Consider the following 22,518-nt stretch of genomic DNA (forward strand, 5'->3'; position numbering starts at 1 on the left):
TTTTGCGTTTCTGCTGACAGACATACAAACTGCACCGAAAACATAATCTCCTTGGCTCACCCTAGGAACATTTCTTAGGACTGTTGTTTCCCTACCGGTCATTTTTCAAGACTGCCGTATATTGCATTCTGGGATATGTGATGAATGAATGCGACGAAGGGAAGCTAATATAAAGTAATTCAGTCCCTCAACAGGGTTAATTCGTTGTTTAACGCTGAGCCAGTTGGGAAAGAACAACAATGTTCATATGAAATTGTCTGATCAAATCTCTTGTTTGGGAACGTTAACAATCATTGATAGGTACGGCGCACATATCTGCAGTGCAGCAGGTTCAGAATAACTGGATCGGACCAATGCACCAAGCTAACGTTACCATGCATACTTGTAGCCACTGCTAATCCAGGCTACTTAGCGCACAGTGTAGCTAGGTGAACACTTGAACGACACAAGGCGTCAAGACAGAAAATAACAGCGTTATTGTTTTTAAATAAACTGCTCACTTGTTGTATGATTATATAATTTTTGCTTGACAGCGAGCTACTTTATAAAAATGTCTTGATCGCTAGCTAGTTAGCTAGCTTACTTGGTGTTGACTTGGATCTCACCTTAGCCCTGTCATTTAACGACCAAAACGCTTATTTTCAGAATATATTAGCTAGCAATAAGATGCATTTGTACGTACTCTCCTAATAAAGTTAAGTGAAGGTAAATTATTGCTTATGATAAACAAACGCACAACCTGTAGGGTCATTTAAAACTCGTTACCCCTGTTGCCAGGTGCTGCCATTGAGCCGGGAGGATGTATGCCGTGTACCGTCAGGCGCACTCTCCTACGGCCGTGGAATTTTCAGTTTACTGTAACTTCATATCTAGTGAGGAAAAAAACTTGGTGGTCGCAGGCACCTCACAGCTCTACGTTTACCGAATCATTCATGATGTCGAGGTGAGTTCTAGGATTCTGAAAATAACCAGGTTCAACCATAGATATCTCGACTTGTATTCTTTCATTGATTCAGATTAGAAAGATTAGTCCTATTAACGTGTTTCTTTTCCCTCTTTTTCGGATTTCAGAATGCCAACAAGACCGAAAAGCCCACAGGTTAGTGTTCTGGTAATCTATTCGATATGTTGTATCTGTATGTCGTCTAAAATCTTCAGTAAATATGTAACTTTAATTTACTGTTCAGTAAATTAATTGCTATTTAAGTGAGGAGGGTTCACACATCTAATAAAATCGATGACAACGTTTTTAGACATTTTTATAATCGAGTGACTGCTTCAGTTAGGTTGGTGTCAACTGTACCTATTGTGATTTACCTCGTAGATGTCAAAAGCCGCAAGGAGAAGCTGGAACAGGTGGCTTCCTTCTCTCTGTTTGGCAACGTCATGTCCATGGCCAGTGTCCAACTGGCTAGCACAAACAGAGATGCCCTTCTACTGAGCTTTAAAGATGCAAAGGTAAGTAGCTGCAAAGCTGTCTAAATATATCGGTGCTGAATGTTAAGAGTTTTATCAATTCTGTCAACATTGTCATAATATTGTTATTGTTTACACATTCTTTGTCCTCAGCTGTCAGTCGTGGAGTATGACCCAGGGACCCATGACCTAAAGACACTCTCCCTGCATTATTTTGAGGAGCCAGAGCTAAGGGTACAGTTTGCATACTTTACCCACTCAAGGAACATACATTTATTTTTCTTGAAATGTTAGGGGTGTCTCTATGTTCCTTTACATTGGGCTGCTTGTGAAAGCATGATATGTGGAGTAATGACAGAATGAAATTGGTGATGAAGTTGAAGCCGTAACTGTAAACTGTTGTAGGGGAGAGTGTTTGTTTTCCTTTTTTTTAAATAATTTGAGTCACTTTCAGTCATTCCTTATCAGGCACCAGCTTGGACTGGAGCACTTAATGTCAACACTGTCTCCTTTTCTTTGTTTTTGTTTTTGCACGTTCAGGACGGATTTGTCCAGAATGTACACATCCCTATTGTTCGAGTAGACCCAGAGAACCGCTGTGCTGTGATGCTGGTCTATGGCACCCGGCTGGTGGTGCTCCCCTTCAGGAGGGATACCTTGACTGACGAACAGGAGGGAATCGTGGGAGAGGGGTAGGTTGATGTTGGGAGGCAGCATTTTGTTACTTCCTGTTACAAACATGTCATGACAAATTGGAACCGTTGATTGTCATTTATTAATGTATTTTTGTTAGTTATTGAGGACATTCATTTATAAGTTAAACCTCTGGTTCAGTACATGTGTGGAGGAACAATACAATGGTTTACCTCTGACTTGCCCTCATTGTTTTTTCTGTGTCTGCAGGCAGAAGTCCAATTTCCTCCCCAGCTACATCATCGATGTCCGGGAGCTTGATGAGAAGCTGCTGAATATCATTGACATGAAGTTCCTGCATGGCTATTACGAGCCCACTCTGCTCATCCTCTACGAGCCCAACCAGACTTGGCCTGGGTGCGTTTACCTGCAATAATACACCGGAGAGAGCCATTAAATGTTTCTTAAGAGATAAAACACACAGCTAAGCCCCAGTTTTGTTAGATTATCTAGACTGCTCAACAGAGAATGTGTGAGTTATGTATGGCCAATGGATGTTCAGCAGGTGATGCTTGGTTATGTTGTGTTCCTCTTGGCAGGCGTGTAGCGGTACGACAAGACACCTGCAGTATCGTGGCCATCTCCCTCAACATCATGCAGAAGGTGCACCCTGTCATCTGGTCGCTTAGCAACCTGCCCTTCGACTGCACACAGGTCATGCCAGTGCCTAAGCCAATCGGTGCGTGTTCCCTTCACTCCTTCCCTCTCTCTTCCTCTTTCTGTTTTTGAACAAGGGCATAGGCCACACTAACGTGAGTACTAGAAAAATTAAAGCAAAATAACTTTTGATCTATCGGTGTAGTATGTCAGATGCACATCTGTACCATTCCTATTAAATGTGAACCGGTTGTATTTGCGTGTGTGTGTGTGTGTATGCAGGTGGTGTTGTGGTGTTTGCTGTGAACTCCCTACTGTATCTGAACCAGAGTGTTCCTCCATATGGCGTGGCCCTCAACAGCCAGACCAACGGGACCACGGCCTTTCCCTTGAGTGAGTGGACTCAAACACTCAGTCACACACCCATATGACACTGGAACATCAACAATTACCCTTACACCACAAATGTAGAACTGGAATGATGTTATGTATAGTGAGGAAAGACCCATATACCCTGTCTGTGGTGTTTATTGTTTAGTACCCCACTACACTGGGGCCCAGAGCTAATGCATTATCATATCACAGTTACCCCCAACCCCTCCGCTTCATCTGATTTGACTTCACACTAGCTGGCTAGTTTTTGATGTCTTAGCCACTGTAGAGCAGACACACACACACACACACACACACACACACACACACTGACACACACACAGACACACACACACACACACACACACACACACACTGCATTACATACAGTTGCATGGCTTGTAGTAGTTGGTATGAGTAGCCTAACCCCCCCTGTCTGTATTTGTGCCGGATGTCTGCAGAGGTTCAGGATGAACTGAGGATCTCACTGGACTGTTCTCAGGCCTCCTTCATTGGCCCTGACAAGATGGTCATCTCCCTGAAAGGAGGAGAGATGTGAGTGCTGTTCCTCATGTGGATTTGACAGCCAAAGCAGACAACATAATGGCAGTTCACATGTCAAATTAGAAGATTTCTTTTGGCAATTTATTTCTACAGCACTTTCAATGGAGAGATGCCAGCAATGGATGAGTATCCATGATCTTTATAAACATTATTCTTTATGTAAAAGCCTCTGTAGAAAAAGTGCTCTGTATCAACCAAAAACCCATTTCAAATGTAATGTTTTAGTCATTTGTCATTATTTGTCCCAAATGGATTACATACCTGTACCTGTGTGAATGACATCACAGAATTGTGTGTGTGTGTGTGTGTGTGTGTGTGTGTGTGTGTGTGTGTGTGTGTGTGTGTGTGTGTGTGTGTGTAGCTATGTTCTGACGCTCATCACTGACGGCATGAGGAGTGTGCGCTCATTCCACTTCGACAAGGCTGCGGCCAGCGTGCTCACCACCTGTGTAAGTTAAACCCTTCCTCTTGCTCCCTCACTTTCTACACCTCTTCATCTCGTGTTTACCTCTACCGCCCCCTCCCCTCATGATACACTGCACTGCGTCTGGTCCTTATTGCCGTGGACTGCACCGGTGCAAGGCAGAAAGGCTTGAGTCTGTGTGTTTGACTGTAGAAAGACTCCACCTCCCTTTTCCTCCTCAGATGATGACGATGGAGCCGGGGTATCTGTTCCTGGGCTCCCGGCTCGGCAACTCCCTGCTGCTGAAGTACACAGAGAAGTTCCAGGAGCCGCCAATGGATGAGGACGAAGACGAAGACAATGAGAAGGACAAGGAGAGAGACAAAGGGGTGGGCGCTCCCTTCTTCAGTCATTGTTGTTGTTGCCTTCTCACTCCGGTGGAACATAGGCCATCATTAGCAAGTTGTCACCAGATTTGGTATCCACTTGTTTTCGATGTTGCAGTAATCTAGTAGAATCCACTGAGCCAAGGATTGGCCCACCCAGCTTCAGTTTACAGCACCTGGTATTCCCATAGCTTTAAGCAACACTAGTCTGTCTTAACTGCACAGGGTTTCAGATTGGGCAATAGCTTTTGCTCTTGGCCGCAGTGTTTTAGGTCCAGCTTCAGTGTGCTTGTTGGCTAAAGGAGTGTGTTTTGTGTTGGTCTGTTCAGGAGGAGCCGCCCAGTAAGAAGAAGCGCATGGATTCTTCAGCTAGCTGGACAGGTACATACCATCAGGACCAGTGTGTATTTGTGTGTAAGAGAGAAAGTGTGTTGGTGTGAGAGAGAGTATATTTTCTTTATTCAGACCCTCAATCTGGTTTTGTTCTCCCACAGCTAAGTCATCCATGCCAGATGAACTGGATGAGATTGAAGTTTACGGCAGCGAGGCCCAGTCAGGCACTCAGCTGGCCACCTACTCTTTTGAGGTACAGCCACTATTTTACAGTCTTCACCACCACGTCAGTCCCCACCAGTGATGGCAGTTTGCCCTGTGAAGTCCTACTATCTGTTGTGTATGCACTTTGTACTGATTGGATCCCCAAACAATAACAATCTAGAGGCTTTAAGTTAATAATAAAGTGTGTGATAGCCTTTTAAACTTTGGTTTTGTGTGTGATTTTATCAGGTGTGTGATGGCATTTTAAACATTGGTGTGTGTGATTTCCCACAGGTGTGTGATAGCATTTTAAACATCGGGCCCTGTGCCAACGCCTCAATGGGGGAGCCAGCGTTCCTGTCCGAAGAGGTACGTGTTTATTTTCTAGTTTTACTCTCCAATAGTTTCTTCTCCTTCTGTGCTTCAAGTCAATGTCAAATGAAGGCTCAGATTAAAAAAGTGACTTTAATGGAATTTAGGAATGAACAGTTCATATATCTCCCCACAGTTCCAAAACAACCCAGAGCCTGACCTGGAAGTGGTGGTGTGTTCTGGCTTTGGCAAGAACGGAGCTCTGTCTGTCCTTCAGGTAATTGTGTGTTTGTGTGTGTGTAATGAAGCATGTTTTCACCCAAGTATACAGGCATGGGCGCCTAGGTCTAATTGATAGTGCAAGAGTGAGTGTAGTGTGTATAGTATTGCACTAATATAGGTGTGTGTGTTTGTGTCAGAGAGAGCACAGCACAGAGACTTGCGGTGGTGAGGCTCGTCTGCCGCAGGTTAAGTGTGTGTGTGCAAGAGGAAGTCTGGGTTTACCAGGGCTCCCTCAAAGATTGTGGGAGAAGCCTTTAAAACACCCGAGACACAGGAGCATAACCTCCCTTCCAAATCCACTGCCTTCTTTTCCCTTCCAACACCGACATCCCCCCCCCCCCCCCCCCCACACACACACACACACACACACACACACACACACACATGTACACACAATCAATAATCTCAAACACACGCGCTTGAGGGATACTGCCCGCAGCAGATACCTCAAACACACTCACAGTTACGACTTCTTACACACTCATATGCTCAAAAGATTGCATGAAGTAAGTGCACACTCATGCATGAACATGCACCAACATACACCACACCACTAAGCCCCAAGAGTCCCTTGTAGGTGGTTTTGAGTTAACTGAATTCAGTTGAGTGTAGAGTTTTGCTTTTATGTGGTTTGTGTTTGTGTTTGTTTCCCTTATCACCCCCTTTATCTGCCCTCCCATCAGAGGAGCATAAGGCCACAGGTGGTCACGACCTTTGAACTCCCCGGTTGCCATGACATGTGGACGGTCATATCCAGTGAGGAGAAGCCAGAGCAGGTGAGCTCCGCCCCTCTGCTCTCCATAGCTACTGACTCGCTATTTAATATCTTTACCGGAACATGGAACATTCTGTGTTACCCTTGTTCTTTAACCCCCCCTTCTGTCCCTGTCTTTTACCCTGTTTGATTTCTCTTTTTTTCTTTCTTTCCTTCATGTCGGTCTCTCTCTCTTCCGTATTCCAGTCATCAACTGAGGAGGCAGACAGTCAGAATCCTGAGGAGGAGAAGCAAGAGCCCACCATAGAGGACGAGAAAAACAAACACGGCTTCCTCATTCTGAGCAGAGAGGACTCCACTATGGTGCATACACACACACACACACACACACACACACACACACACACATGCACGCACATACTTTAGAAGTAATTGGACAAATGAACTCTTTTCATGCTCCGCAGAGCAATCTGAAAATAAGCCTCTCAGCTTGTCATAGCAAAGCACTACTCAGCACTCTAGCAGCAGAGAAAGCCCAGTAGATTCACCAGCATGCTTCACTAGCCAAGAAGGAAATGGGATTGACTGATAACAAAACCACAATTTCTGCAAGTGTGTGAGTGTGTGTACGGGCACGCTTGTGTGTGTGTAGGTGTGTGTTTATATCATCTGGCCCTGTGTGTGTATATTCAGTTTCCATGCTTTTGAGTGTAAGAGTGTGTGTGACTGGATGAATACCTGAATGAGTGTGTGTGTTTGTGTGTGTATGAGTACTCCCTTGCAATTCCTCTCCATTTCCCTGCATCCCTGTGTGTGTGTGTAGCCTTTTCTCTGTCTCTGTGTCCTCAGATCCTGCAGACGGGGCAGGAGATTATGGAGCTGGACACAAGCGGCTTTGCCACTCAGGGCCCCACGGTGTTCGCCGGCAACATTGGGGACAACAAGTACATCATCCAGGTGTCGCCCATGGGCATCAGGCTGCTGGAGGGGGGTAAGACGCTAGTAGCCTCAGCAAAAAAGAAAGAAAAAAAACCTCTCATACCATGCACTCTCAGAAGTATACGTTTTTTTTAAATATGAGGTAGATAAAAGTGTGTCCTCACTCTCACTTTGTCTATCCCTTCTCTATTCAACTCTCACTTTGTGTCTGTCACCCTCTGTCCACCTGTCTTTCCGCCCCTCTCTCAGTGACCCAACTCCACTTCATCCCGGTGGACCTGGGCTCTCCCATAGTACAGTGCTCCGTGGCTGACCCCTATGTGGTCATCATGACGGCCGAAGGCGTGGTCACCATGTTCGTGCTGAAGACCGACTCTTACATGGGGAAAACCCACAGACTGGCTCTGCAGAAGCCTCAGATTCACATGGTTAGTGTCCCAACTCAACTTCACTTCACTTCACTTCACATTTGCTTTGCTCATGACGTTTTATTCCCCTTTCAGTCCAGTTTCTATTTACATTAACAAGCTGATCTGTTCAATTAGTCTTTGGCCCTTTTTTGAATAATTTTGGTTAATTATGGTAATTGTCATTTGGTTATTAAAGTTACCTTTTGATTATTTCATATTTGGACCCCTTTCACCCTCAGTCCTCAGCCATTATCCCTCTCTCTCTCAGCAGATGTGTATTATCCAAAAAAGTACTCATCCTTCTCTTTTAGAAAGTGAAACTTTTCGTTGAAATTGGTTGACTTTAAAAAAGATTCCCATGCGTTTACTTTATGAACTTACGCAGATTGTTGTAGTGGTGATATGGTTTCAGTCATGGCCCATTCAGTCGTACCAGTGCAGTTGATCTGTGACATCCCAACCAGATATGCTATTGTTGACTGAACCGCCATCACACACATCTTCTGCCCGTAGCAATCACGCGTGATCACGCTGTGTGCCTACCGCGACGTGAGCGGCATCTTCACCACGGAGAACAAGGTCAACTTCCAGGCCAAGGAGGACGCGGGGGAAAGAAGTCACCCAGAGACTGAGCTGGTCATGCAGGACATGAGGTAAGCCAGACACAGTGCACCCTGCTGGACAGAGAAGAGGCTTTTACCTCAGATTAATGTGGCCACAATTTTTTTTACATTGCAGATGTTCAGTGTGATATACTCATTGTGAGTTATTAGTGGTCAGTCTTTCAATTACCCAGTGAACATGCTGTTTCTCGCACACTCACAAATCTCTTCCACAATTGGCTTTGATGGAATGGTTATTGAAACGATTACACTCACAAGAAAGGATGATTGCTAACTAGCGTTGTCAGTCTTCTGTATCCACATGTCCTTCCGTCTCTCTCTGCTCCCCCTCAGTAACACAGTGGATGACGAGGAGGAGATGCTCTATGGTGACTCTGGCCCTCCCTCCAGCCCCAAAGACGATGCCAGCTACGCAGCCTCCGCTGCAAGGCACTCTGGGAAAGGGGTTCACGGCAAGAAGGAACCTACACACTGGTGCATTGTGGTCAGAGAGAATGGAGTGATGGAGGTAAAGACTGACATGAATTGATATTCTTTGTTTTCCTTGTATTAATTCTTTGTTATGATTTCGTGTTGTTTATCTATGTTTATCTATAATAATAATAATAATAATGCATTTTATTTGTATAGCACACTTTCACATACAAAGATGTCTCAAGGTGCTTAACAGGGTCACAATAGCAATTTAAAACAGTGCATACAAAAACAATACAGAAAAGAAATTTAAAAAAAAAACTGAAACCAGGACTTTAGGAGAAGGCAGATATAAAAAGATGGGTTTTGAGGTGGGATTTAAAAGTAGTGATGGAGTCCAAAGCCCTAATGTTCTCCGGGAGCTTGTTCCAGAGTCGTGGCCCCAGCGAGGAGAAGGCACAATCTCCCATTCTGGACATATTTGCCCTGGGAACTGCAAGAAGGTTTGCATGTCCGGACCTAAGAGTCCTTGGTGTGAGATGAGGGGTGAGGAGATCCTGGAGATAGGCCGGACCGGTGGTGTTTATGGCCTTGTGAACTAGAAGTAGGACTTTGAAGTTTATTCTCTGGTTGATTGGAAGCCAGTGGAGGGAGTGGAGGACTGGGGTGATGTGCTCAGATCTCCTTGTCTTGGTGAAGAGTCCATTTTGACACCAAGGTTTGTGACAAATGAGGAGAGGGGTGGGGTGGCCATTTATGGTGATTTGGGTGATACCGGCCTTTTTCATTTGGTGGGGCGTGCCAATAAGAATGGCTTCAGACTTGCCACCATTTAGCTGTAGTGAGTTGTTGCTCATCCAGTGCTGGATGTCATCTAGGCATTTGGTAATCTGTGTTAGTGCCTGTTGTTTGTCGGGTGAAGTTCGGATGTAGATTTGTGTGTCATCTGCATAGGAGTGAAATGGGATGTTATGACCTCGAAGTATGTTTCCCAGGGGTAGCATGTAAATTAAGAAAAGCAGGGGCCCTAGGATTGACCCCTGGGGGACACTGGAGGTAACGCACCTAATACTGGAGGTGATATTGCCAAGGGCAACATATTCCTGCCGTCCTGTGAGATAGGAATAAAAGAAGTCCAGGGCAGTGCCTGTAATTCCCACCTCCTGGAGGCGCCGAAACAGGATATTATGGTCCACTGTATCAAAAGCGGCGCTTAGATCCAGCAGGACTAGAAGGCTGGGTGAGCCAGAGTCTGATGACATTAGGAGGTCATTTACCACCCTCACCAGAGCAGTTTCGGTGCTATGGGAAGGTCTGAAACCAGACTGGAAGGATTCATAAAGCTGGTGGGAGCGGAGATGGTTATGCATCTATGGGGAAGCTAACCGTTTTTTTAACATTTCCATTAGATTTTCCAGCTTCCAGACTGGCGTCTGGTCTTCTTGGTGAAGAACTTCCCAGTTGGACAGAGGGTGTTGGTGGACAGTTCAGCTGGCCAATCAGCAACACAGGAAGGAAAAAAGGAGGAGGTGACTCGTCAGGGAGATATCCCATTGGTCAAGGAAGTATCCCTGGTGGCACTGGGCTACAATAAGAGCCGGCCCTACCTGCTGGTGAGTCTTAAAACCCTCCATTGTACAGGTTTGAAAACACAGAATTACATACGTTTCGTTTTTTAATTTCTTAATATTTTTGTCTCCTTAGGTCCATGTTGAACAGGAACTCCTTATCTATGAAGCTTTCCCTTATGACCAGAAACTAGCCCAGAGCAATTTGAAAGTGCGCTTTAAAAAGGTGAGAGATGGTTTTTAACGTGCTCTCTGATGCTTAAGGGTACATGAAAGCATATATACAAAATATATACGTAAAATATATAAAAACAAATATGTAAAATAATATATGAAAGCTTATATATTGAAATATAGAAGAATGTTTTGTTGGCAGTGCTTTATCTCTGTGGTCCATCATAAGTTGGTTCATGAATAAAGCAGTATGTCTCCTACAGATGCCACATAACATCAACTTCCGGGAAAAGAAAGCCAAGCTCTCAAAGAGAGACAAGAAGGCTGAGGGGCCCGTTGAGGATGGTGCGGGGGTCAAAGGTCGTGTTGCCAGATTCAGATACTTCAGGGACATCTCTGGATACTCAGGGGTAAGAGCATGGAAGAATGGTTTCTTGTTCAAATGATTCCTCAAAGGTTCTCAAGCAGTGAACTTTTTAGCAGTTAAGAATCCTCTTCGGCCCTTAAGAACTGCCTTTGGTGACACAATTGTGCACAAGCTACTGCGTAAAACATCTTACCTCCTCGTAGAACCCTTGAAGAACCTGTTGTTCCCTTAAAAGTGTACACCAAGGGGAGGGTAGCAGCCATGACCAAACCTGTCCTGACCTCTGACCCCTGACCTCCCATGCTCCCCTCTCAGGTGTTCATCTGTGGGCCGTCGCCACACTGGATGCTGGTGACGTCCCGCGGGGCCATGAGGCTCCACCCCATGATCATTGACGGGCCCATCGAGTCCTTTTCCCCATTCCACAACATCAACTGCCCCAAGGGCTTCCTCTACTTCAACAAACAGGTACTGCTGCAGCCGCAGTTTCAATCACGCGGGGAAGTCATTGAGCCAGAATGGTAGAAATGCTCTCTTGAAAAGTGCTTGAGAGTCAAGCAGTGGTTACTTGTACCAACCTGCAAAAAGGGCGATTTTAGGCTGTTTTCATATTTGGTTACGTTTTACTGGTCCAAACTGGAGTGCAGTTAACTCCCCCTTCCCCCCCTGGTCTTTTCATATCACATTATTTGGCTTTGAACCATAGTGGGAGGAAAATGTGCAACACGAATTTGCAGCTTTTCTTGCAAATATGCACACACATGCATAACGCACACTCACAAGCACACACACACACGCAGACACACACACACCCTCAAGCATAAACTGCCACATAGCTGTCCTCTATTTTTTATTAATGTTAATTAATCATTTCACATTCAAAGGTGATTTACTTGTTGTAGGGAGAATTTGGATCATTTAGTGGTCAAGATTGGATAGCTTTCACACTAAATTAGAGCCGCACTGGAGTTACATTCCCCCAAATGACTGGAAGCTACAGTCCCTTGGTGCGCAATCGAACTAACAGCTTTCAGGTCAACAGAACAAACCAGACTAACGACTCAAACAGACTCTGAAAGCACCCTTAGAGACCAGTGATACAAACAGGCCTCATATTACTGCTACTGATTGTTACCGGTGGTGTAGAAGTACTCACATTGAGGGTGTGGAACCAAACACCAGTACCAACCCTGCGAGGTTGCCCTCATTTTCTGTGGAAGATTATGAAATATTTTGACACACTGAGAAATGTTTTTGTGGTGATTGATTTGCATTGTCTGTGTGTGTGTGTTTGTCTGTGTGTTTTGTGTTTGTCTGTGTGACTTGTAGGGAGAGCTGAGGATCAGCGTGTTGCCTACCTACCTCTCGTATGACGCTCCGTGGCCTGTCCGGAAGATTCCGTTAAGGTGTACAGTCCATTACGTGTCCTACCATGTGGAGTCTAAGGTAACAGCACCGTCTGGCATCAACAAGCATGTTCGTCACATAGTGATCGACCACCATTTTACTCACAAGACTCGCACATTCAAACCACCAGCAAGTGTTCCAACCCTTGCATGACTCACTGCAAGAAAGATTAATCAATATGCATCCTTTTATTGATCCTGAAGTCTCACTGCTAGATGTTCCCCACCAGACTCTGGGGTGACCTGTCCAGAGAGTATTTGGGCGGTAGACAGATGGTGTCTCCTCCTCGTGCTGGGTCTTGTAATGACACCCGCCTCTCCCTTTCGTATCTGGCTTTGATTGAACAAGTCTGCTAAATGAAGAAAATGTGGATATGCACAGCACTCATTCTCACTCATCTGTCTGCTTGTTTGTCTGTCTGCTTGTCCGTCTGTCTGCTTGTCCACTTGTCTCAGGTGTATGCAGTGTGCTCAAGCGTAAGGGAGCCAACCACGCGCATCCCCAGGATGACCGGAGAGGAGAAGGAGTTCGAGACAATCGATAGAGGTCAGGAAATATCAGATCTGTGTTTTTTTTACATTCTCACATATTCACAAACACACACACACACACACACACACACACACACACACACACACACATATGTAAGTCTAACATTTTATCTGTGTGTTTGTGTGTGTGTGTACAGATGACCGGTACATAAACCCTCAGCAGGAGAAGTTCTCTATTCAGCTTATCTCCCCCGTCAGCTGGGAAGCCATCCCAAACACACGGTAAGTGTGTGTGTGTCTCTATGTCTGTTTATAAATCAAGCTTGTGTTTCTGTGTCTGCATGTGCTTGATCTAGTTTGTCAAAAGTGATCTGCTTTAGTGTTCCGAAATGATCCTCATGTCGATATAATCCTGTCTTGTATTAGTCTTGTGTGTTTTAAATGTTAAATAATGATGTGTGGGTGTCGTCAGTATTGATCTTTGTGTTCATGCCACTGGACTGAAGGAAGTGAGTGTAACCCAAGTGTCTGTGTGTGTGTGTGTGTGTGTGTGTGTGTGTGTGTGTGTGTGTGTGTGCATGTGTGCGTGTGTGGGTGTGTACGTGTGTGTGTGTGTGTGTGTGTGTGTGTGTGTGTGTGCGTGTGTGCGTGTGTGTGTTCAGTATTGATTTGGAGGAGTGGGAACATGTGACCTGCATGAAGACCGTGGCCCTGAAGAGTCAGGAGACGGTGTCTGGACTGAAGGGCTACGTCGCTTTGGGAACCTGTCTCATGCAGGGGGAGGAGGTCACCTGCAGGGGGAGAGTGAGTAAAACACACACACACACACACACACACACACACATGCACATTTGCACACACACACACACGCACACACACACATAGATCCTGTTCTTCTCTAACAGGAAACGGTATGTCAGGATGGGTGCCCACATGTGTGCGTGCGCCCGTCTGTCTGTGACTGTCTCTGACTGTTAATTTATCTGTGCGTGTGTGTGTAGATCCTGATCCTTGATGTGATTGAGGTTGTGCCTGAGCCCGGCCAGCCCCTGACCAAGAACAAGTTTAAGGTGCTCTATGAGAAGGAGCAGAAAGGCCCGGTGACTGCACTCTGCCACTGCAGTGGATACCTGGTGTCTGCCATTGGACAGAAAGTAAGTGAACACAAACACACACACACACACACACACACACACACACACACACACACACACTCACACACACACACACACTGCCTGTATGCTTACTCACTCATTAACTAGTGCAGGTATTTATAGAAGTTTAATGTACACATACAAAGACCCACACAAACACAAATGTAAAATGCTCTCAAGGTTAAAAACCTTAATTACTCCTTGAAAAATGACACACCAGGCACATGTCCACGTGTTGATAGCATATCCAAACTAGAATGCGTTTCGTGAACGAACTGCGAGAGTGTGCTTGCTCTGTTGCGGCCATCAAGCACAAGCAACTGCAGTGGCCTAGTGCGCATATGTTGTTGAGGGACCTCACAGACTGATATCTGAGAACAAAATCTGTATAGTACTGTGTTTTCTGTGTTCAGTACAACGTTGAATGCAGGTTGTAGGATGAATCTGCCAGCCTTCCGCAGTGACACTGAATACACCTTTTTGTTTTCAACCAATATATTTTAGCAAGCAACCAAGCTCAACCATTATATTTTGGCTCCACTGACGTTTAGACATATGAGGGTATCTTTGTTGTTCTGTTTTTGTTTGTTTGTTTGCTTGTTTATTGTGAAAGGGTCTAGCTAGTCCTACTTTCCCGTACCAGCAGGTTCAAGAACAGCTTCATCCCTGCGGCTGTCCCCCCCTGTGCCTGCCCCCCCACCCCTTCCCACATCTCACCCCGTGACTGTCCCCCCCCCTTCCAGCAACTGAACATTTGCACTATACTCACTTATCCCCCCCCCCCCCTGGCTTGACTGCCACACACCCTCCTCCAGTACTGAACATTTGCACTATACCTCACTCTCATCCCCCCCCTAAACCTGGCTTGACTGCCACACACCCTTCTCCAGCCACTGAACATTTGCACCATATTGCCTTTTTAATACTGAATCCACTTTACTCCATTACCTGTATTGATTTTACTTTTCTACCTCATTCACTTGATTTCACTTGTTACCACCAGTTTACTTTCACCTGCACTTTATATACTTATCATACCTCACTCTTACCTCAATTGATGCTATTCAATTCTGTTTATACTACAAATCTGTGTCATATTTAACTCTTATTGTACATATCATATTTATTCACTTATGTCCACCCTACATTTGCACATACTCTGCACTTTTATTGCTATTTTGCACTTACTGGTTAGATGCTAAACTGCATTTCGTTGTGTCAGTACTTGTACTCTGTACAATGACAATAAAGTTGAATCTAATCTAATCTAATCTAATTTAGCTAACGTTAGCTAGCGAATTGCCCAAATAGACAAGGCTATTCCAACCAGTCACATATTCATTTATTTTTTGCTTGATTAATGTTGTGCGTAGCCTGTCCTATAGTCCATACTGCAATGAGTTTACTAGCTAGCTAGTATAACTTAGCTAGGATATGCTACCTCATAGTTAGCTAACGTTAGCTAGCTAAACGTTTGTGCGTAGCCTGTCCTATAGTCCATACTGCAATGAGTTTACTAGCTAGCTAGTATAACTTAGCTAGGATATGCTACCTCATAGTTAGCTAACGTTAGCTAGCTAAACGTTTACCGAGGCTAACGTGAAGCTTCAATCGAAAATTATTAGCTAGCTATCCAAGCTAGCTGACACAACCTAAACACTCGACTGCCCCTTTGAAGTCAACTTAACGTTGGCTAATATATTCTAATAACTTGTTATCATTGACAGTTACTAGCTAATTTACCAAACTCCTTTCTTGTCTTAAATTGAGCAGTTGCTGGTGTGAGCTACAGTATCATGGGAGCTAGCAAAGCCATTTCTAGCTCTACTTCACAATATTGCTGCCTAGTGTAATAAGTTAACGTAAAACATAAATATTTTTGAAGTTCGCACGTACCCATTTTTAGGCGCATATGCAAGTGAAATACTCGCTCTGTAGAGCCCACTGTTGAGCCCTTAATATTCCTAGTTATACAGTTGAATGGAGAGGGACAGAGACAAGAGGAGCCTTCAAACCTTGACGCAGGTGTCAGTGAAGCACAGGTGCAAGCTAGTTTTAATTACCCCATTATGATGTCATAATCCACAGAGTTCTGCCATGCAAGTCTATGGGGGAAAAAGGTGATGGAAAAAGAGGAATAAAAAAGGAGTGGCAAGGAGTACCGCCAAGAAAAGTCATAGCAGGTTGCACCGGATCGGGCCGGACGTTTCGGTGTTTGAACGGCGTCTGTACCTCGAACGGTTAGCGTTAGCGTTACAAAAAACGGGGAGAATAAAGAAAACTTGACAACAACAATACTGTGCTTCCCTTCGGGCAAGCACACTAACAAGAGAAGGATAGAAAAGATAACCCCCAGTGAAAACCAGAGTAACCGGGGTGGCCAGTGAAATTCCACACCACTGCCAAGTGCGTTTACATTAGAGTGAATATCTGCAGGCCCTCATACTAATTCAGACGCCTGTCTGCCGCCCAACACTCAATGTGGAGGTTAGGTGAAAGTCAGAACTTTCTGAATACCAAACCGTTTTTAGTAGCTTCAGACAGCTGATACAGTGCAAAACTGTTTGTAGATGTTCGACCAGTGCCTATGGAAGCTGCCCATTCACCAACTTCTCGCTCTCTCCCTCCCTCTCTCTCTCTCCCTTTCTCTCCCTCCCTCCCTCTCTCTATCTCTCTCCCTCTCTCTCCCTGCCTCTCTCTCTCTCTATCTCTCTCTCTCTCTCTCTCCTGTGCAGATCTTCCTGTGGAGCCTGAAGGATAATGATCTGACGGGTATGGCCTTCATCGACACGCAGCTCTACATCCACCAGTTGATCAGCCTCAAGAACTTCATCCTGGCCGCTGACGTCATGAAGAGCATCTCGCTGCTGCGTTACCAGGAGGAGAGCAAGACCCTCTCACTGGTCAGCAGGGTAAGGAACCAGACACCAACCCTGTGGACACGGCCTCTCTCAAAAAGAAGACTGGCAAGAGAATATGTTTAGCAATTTAAGTTTCTGTTTCAGAACTTAAGTCAGATTTTAGGGCAGGACAAGGACGTATTGGGGCTTTTTATATCAAACAGTTCCAATATGTTCAGTGACCTTTTAGATGTTATTTTTGTAGTCACGTGACCCTGAAATGTTGCAGCCAGCCAACCATAATAAACAAAGCTGGCTATGGAGGACCACAGAGGCCAGTTTTATTATTTTCAATGCGATAGCGAAAAGAAAAACTAAATAAAAAACAGCTAGACCCCTCTAGACCCCTGTGTTTGTTATGGTTTGTGCTCCCATGTCAGGGTCACATTTAATTAAGCTGATATTATATTATATAAATGTAAATCAGTGGCGGCTGGTGGTTTTTAAACTGAGGGAGGAAGGACTGTGCGCCTGGTTGCCATTGGCCTGCTTATTCCTTTGGTGGCATAAGTATGTGAGATACAAGTTGTTTCAGGGTGTTTTTGTGGACTACAGTACTACAAAATAGCAGGCAGGGATACAATTGATACAAAGCCACCAGTGTGGCACCATTGTACTTAAAAAAGCTGGTGGGCAGCATGTCTTTGAACTAGACAAGGCCAGAAGGAAAGGATGCAAAGCCAATTAGTCAAATCACTCTTGATTTGAAAAACTACATTCAAAATTTTGGGCCTACCATTTGGCCTATTTTCCCCCTCAATTACTAAAGCTATTGGTTATTATTTGACTAATTTCATTTTCAGCTGCAATTGTTTTAAGAAAAATTAAGACATAAGACCAAAAGTGATGCCATTTAAAAAATGCTCTGAATCATTCACTAACATCCTTTCCACAATATTAAACAACAAGTTACAAAGGCAACAAGTAAGAGAACATTAGATCAGAACTATTAACATGGGCTGTTAGCCTAACATTGTTTGTGGCAAATGTGGATGTTAATGGATGTTTCAGAATGTTGGTCAATGTGTCTAATTAGAATAGATACGAAACACATCGCGTTCTGAAACATTCATTAACAATTTCCATTCAGAATGTCAGCTGAACGTGAACAGTCAGACTAACAATAGGCGTATGAACGATTAAAAAACAAAACAGTACAGCCGATTGTTTTTTTTATGGTACCAGTGAGCTATAAGTATTTCGCATACCAGTTAGCATTAACGGCAGCGGTTTTACCATTGGGTTTAGTGACTTGGATTTTTGGAACAGGTTTCCCTGTTGTTTTGATACTAACCTTCTCTCTGTAGCTCAATGAATGAAACGGTTTGTTCAATAAAACATGAACAATATCTTCGTTTTCCATTGCACATCCTCTTTATTTGCCATCTTTCTACAACAATCTTTAAGGGTGACGTGTTATCAATATCCTTCTGCAGAATGGTATTAATGTCTAATCCCCTCCCTCCAACGCCAAATCCGTTGTTTATTGGTTAAGCGATGTTGGCGCAGACTCAGACGCTAGGGAGGTTTTTCCTCCCCTGGGCAATGTAAGTGAATGAGCCCCACAAACCGCCAGTATCAGAGACAGATTACATTGATCTCAATGGGAGCCAAAGGGAGGACGTCCTCCGTGCAGTAATTTCTTGTCACGATAGGGAGTGCTAATGTTATTTTGTCTCAGGGAAACAAATTATAATATGCATAGTATTAAATACTGATATCAAACTGCATTTTTAAAGGAGTTTAGTCAGTTCAATTACAAAAATACATTTCTCAAAAAGTTTGGGGAGGTTCTTCCTCCGTTTCCTCAATGGAAGAACCTCCTCTGATGTAAATAGAATGTGCAGGTTTAAAGAGTGAAAAGCTCTCTGGTGTTTTGAGAACGCTCGATAGCATGCGAATCGTTAGCATGCGAATTATGAAGGGTGTTACTCTGAAATTAAAACATGCTGATTTAGTGCTTGGATGCATACAAATAATGCATTTTATTAACCCCTATGAACCGAATTTTTTTTACCTCCACTTTCTTGTTTACTTTGAAAGTCATTCTCTTCGACATTCTGTAATGTTAGCCATAGTCAGTATCGAGCTAATTCCCAAACCCTTTTTTTGTTTTTATTTTGTTTTTGTAAATGTGATTATGTTTTTCCCAGGATGCCAAACCTCTGGAGGTGTACAGCATAGAGTTCATGGTGGACAACAACCAGATAGGTTTCTTAGGTATGTGCTTTATCACAGTCATTTGTCGTCATTGTTATTTTCAGAGCTTCTTTATTATAACGTCTTTATTTAGCACCCACAGCCTAAAATAATTTAACAGTAGATTTCAGAGCCTCTCCTTCTAAGTAACTGTCCTGTCTTGTCCTGTCATTCTCTTCTCTAGTGTCTGACCGGGACAAAAATCTGCTGGTCCACATGTATCTCCCAGAAGGTATGTGCCATGTTGGGTACCTGGTCTCTCACATCTTAAAGCGGTCAGATTTTTTCTGCCCAGACAAAGGAAAGATCTTAGCTATTGTTGGCAACTTGGCAGTCCAGTACAGGGAAATCACTTAAGTCATGTTCATCTTTCATACATCCATAATAAGGTCGAAAAAACTAATGTTGGGGAGATGAATAAGGTAACTGATATTGAAACTGTCCCCTCTCTCTCTCTCCCTAGCGAAAGAGAGTTTCGGTGGCATGCGTCTGCTGCGCCGGGGGGACTTTAACGTGGGCGCGCACGTGAACGCCCTGTGGAGGATGCCTTGCCGCGGGGCGCTGGACACCTCTAAGAAGTCCCTCGCCTGGGACAACAAGCACATCACCTGGTTCGGTGAGTCTCTTTGGGCGTGAAAGTGGAGAAAGACACTAATATAATATTAATATTAAACACTTTAATATAGATATCCAAGGAGGCCTCAGGGGCACCTCCAACCACCAGAGTGTAGATTATGTTGTATATTATTTCCCAGCGTAAAACAAGGACATACTTTCTGTATGCATTTCTGTATGCTGGACTGACTATTTGCATTTGATAATGCTTTATATATGGGTATCTTTACAAAGCATTAAATAAAAGTGGTAGTTTGAATTCATATATCATCGGCTTATAATAGTACTTGAATATAGTTTATTGATGCCATTACTGATTTTCACAATTTGACTCATAAACTGAAAAATGTTTAATTTCTCATGTGTTTTAACACTGAGGTTCATGGTAAATTATTATTTCCTAATATTACCTCACTAACATTGGTACAGGAACTTTAAACTGAGAGGTCAATCATAAATGCTAAGGCTTCTATGAGTCAAACTTGAGTCTTTTCCCCCAAAACATATTTGACATATCTAATATAGTTGACATTGAACCTCATAGTGTAAGCAAACTGACCTATTCATTTTAAATCACCATAACACACTATAAATTAGCTCCTTAACTCTAAGAACTAAGAACGTAACTGTTGGCTCCCACCTCTATGAGGTTTATCGTGATTTAATGTGACAGTTATATGCAGTAATGTTTTCAGTGCTCCAGGCACTCAGCATACACATTAGTCATAATGAACTCCAGGGTGAGGTTCAGGTTTTTTTTAGAGTTGTTTCTGGCTGTCGGCCAGGCCAAAGTGTCTTATGTATTTAAGAGGGCTGAAACCTGCCTCTGATTTAACAGATTTATTAGACCTTTGCATGTGTGTGATTTATTTCATGTGTGTCTGTGTGCCCTTGTGTGTGTGTGTGTGTGTGTGTGCGCGTGCGTATGCGTGTCCATGTGTGTTCCTGCAGCCACACTGGATGGAGGTATTGGGATGCTGCTGCCCATGCAGGAGAAGACGTACCGGCGTCTGCTGATGTTACAGAATGCCTTGACCACAATGTTGCCTCACCATGCAGGCCTTAACCCTAAAGCTTTCAGGTAAACAACCGCACTCACACCCTCTTTCACCCTCTGCCACACACACACACACACACACACGCACAGAGACACACACACACAGACACGCATTTTTACTCCTTATACTGTGTGCTGGTATGCAGACCCATGTTCTTACTCTAAGCAACAACATCAAACGCATTCGTAAACACAGAAACTATGAAGCATTATTGAACAAACCCTAAAGATTCCTTCTACTTGTTGTCTTGACGTCTGGACCGTGTGTGGACAGGGGGTTGCAAGCTGACCGAAAGCTACTTCAGAATCCCATGAGGAACATTCTGGATGGGGAGCTCTTGAACAAGTTCCTGTACCTGAGCACAATAGAACGCAGTGAGTTGGCCAAGAAGATCGGTACCACTTCAGACATTGTAAGTAAATAAAAACACACAGCTGCCCCCCCCACACATACAAACACACACACACACACACACACACACACACACACACCTCTGTTCAGAAACTAAAAGATATGTTTTTAACAATGTCAGTTCCTTATTATTTGTCACATTTGTAATGTTAAGTGTTAGTTCAAATAGAAACGTGAAACTGTACAAAATGTTGTAGACCTTTTCCAAACAAAAATCTTTAATTTGTGCATTTTCCAGCCTGAGCTTTGTATGTTTGATTCTTTAAAATGCTAATGAATTGACACGTCTTCTCTTGTAGATTTTGGAGGATCTCCTGGACATTGACAGAGTAACAGCTCACTTCTAAAGCCTGGCTGTTTCTGCAGGTTCAACCACCATGCTGTGCTTTGAGTTCCTGTGTTTAGTTTAACGCCAGACTGAAAAAAAGTGCTTTCTGTAATACTCAAAGTCTGGGAAATGTTTTGGGACAAAATTATTTTGTTGTATGTCTTTTTACAAACGCTCCAAAAAAAAAAGGTAATTGAAGATTGTATCATGTTTCATGAAATATTTTGTAAACAAAACCAATTAAAAAAAACATTCCTCAACTCTTGTGCCTCTCTGATCTCGGAGGAGACGACGACGACGACGACGATCCCACATTCACACCTATGGGCCTCCAAACCTTATGAATATGTGCATGTATGATAACTGCCAAACCATTTTTAGATGACCACAGTGTTAGTCTGGCTAAGAGTTACCCATCTCTGTTTTCATAAGAGTTTATGATGCAAGAGTGAAAGAGGATTAGCAGAACTACACAAATCACAACTTCAGTAGCTATTAGCTACGAAAGTCAAACATGGTTGTGATTCACTGTAGTGGAAGCCTACCCTAACCAACCATTTAATCTCATGTATGCACTGTCTGAGATAAGTGTGAGAGTTTATAGTTTTGAGAATGACACATTTACATTTCCACAAAGTTTGCTGCTTCAGTGTCTTTAGATATTTTTGTCAGATTTTACTATGGAACACTGAAGTAATTACAAGCATTTAATAAGTGTCAAAGGCTTTTATTGGCAATTACATGAAGTTAATGCAAAAAGTCAATATGTGCAGTTTTGACCCTTCTTTTTCAAGACCTCTGCAATCCGCCCTGGCATGCTGTCAATTAACTTCTGGGCCACATCCTGACTGAGGGCGGCCCTTTCTTGCATAATCAATGCTTGGAGAATACCAACTTCATGTAATTGCCAATAAAAACCAGTGACACTTATTCAATTATGGTAATTATACTTCAGTCTTCCATAGTAACATCTGACAAAAATATCTAAAGAAAATGAAGCAGAAAACTTTGTGAAAATGCATATTTGTGTCATTCTCAGAACTTTTGGCCACGACTATACTGATGTCCCTTTGTCACACAGATTTAAATAACATTACCATCACACCAGTTGTATAGACCTTTTTTTATTGTATACCTTAAGGAATATATCACATGGATAAAAAAAAAACCTGCTTAATTATTG

At 43.6% G+C, this 22,518-nt stretch overlaps 1 protein-coding gene across 2 annotated transcripts; it reads left to right on the forward strand.

Annotated features, from left to right (window-relative positions):
* The first annotated feature begins 157 nt into the window (after positions 1-157).
* cpsf1 (cleavage and polyadenylation specific factor 1) lies at positions 158-21,585 on the forward strand. 2 transcript variants are annotated; one of them, XM_080837811.1, is made up of 38 exons: positions 158-300; positions 778-943; positions 1,072-1,099; positions 1,325-1,458; positions 1,570-1,650; positions 1,957-2,108; positions 2,320-2,466; positions 2,649-2,788; positions 2,989-3,099; positions 3,540-3,633; positions 4,004-4,091; positions 4,288-4,434; positions 4,761-4,812; positions 4,926-5,017; positions 5,263-5,337; positions 5,477-5,557; positions 6,246-6,338; positions 6,524-6,640; positions 7,127-7,268; positions 7,466-7,644; positions 8,140-8,279; positions 8,583-8,757; positions 10,073-10,276; positions 10,368-10,457; positions 10,669-10,815; positions 11,088-11,240; positions 12,102-12,218; positions 12,635-12,725; positions 12,868-12,952; positions 13,333-13,474; positions 13,672-13,824; positions 16,560-16,736; positions 18,878-18,944; positions 19,108-19,155; positions 19,387-19,539; positions 20,490-20,619; positions 20,870-21,008; positions 21,307-21,585. In XM_080837811.1, exons 2-38 carry the CDS (start codon positions 800-802, stop codon positions 21,352-21,354), a joined length of 4,356 nt encoding a protein of 1,451 aa, XP_080693937.1. In that variant the 5' UTR covers positions 158-300; positions 778-799; the 3' UTR covers positions 21,355-21,585. The 2 variants fall into 2 exon arrangements, with proteins under 2 accessions (XP_080693937.1, XP_080693938.1); XM_080837812.1 differs by lacking the exon at positions 158-300 and adding an exon at positions 588-694.
* Positions 21,586-22,518: the final 933 nt, after the last annotated feature.

This window comes from Sprattus sprattus (genome assembly GCF_963457725.1).
Source record: "Sprattus sprattus genome assembly, chromosome: 4".
Lineage (NCBI taxonomy): Eukaryota > Metazoa > Chordata > Actinopteri > Clupeiformes > Clupeidae > Sprattus > Sprattus sprattus.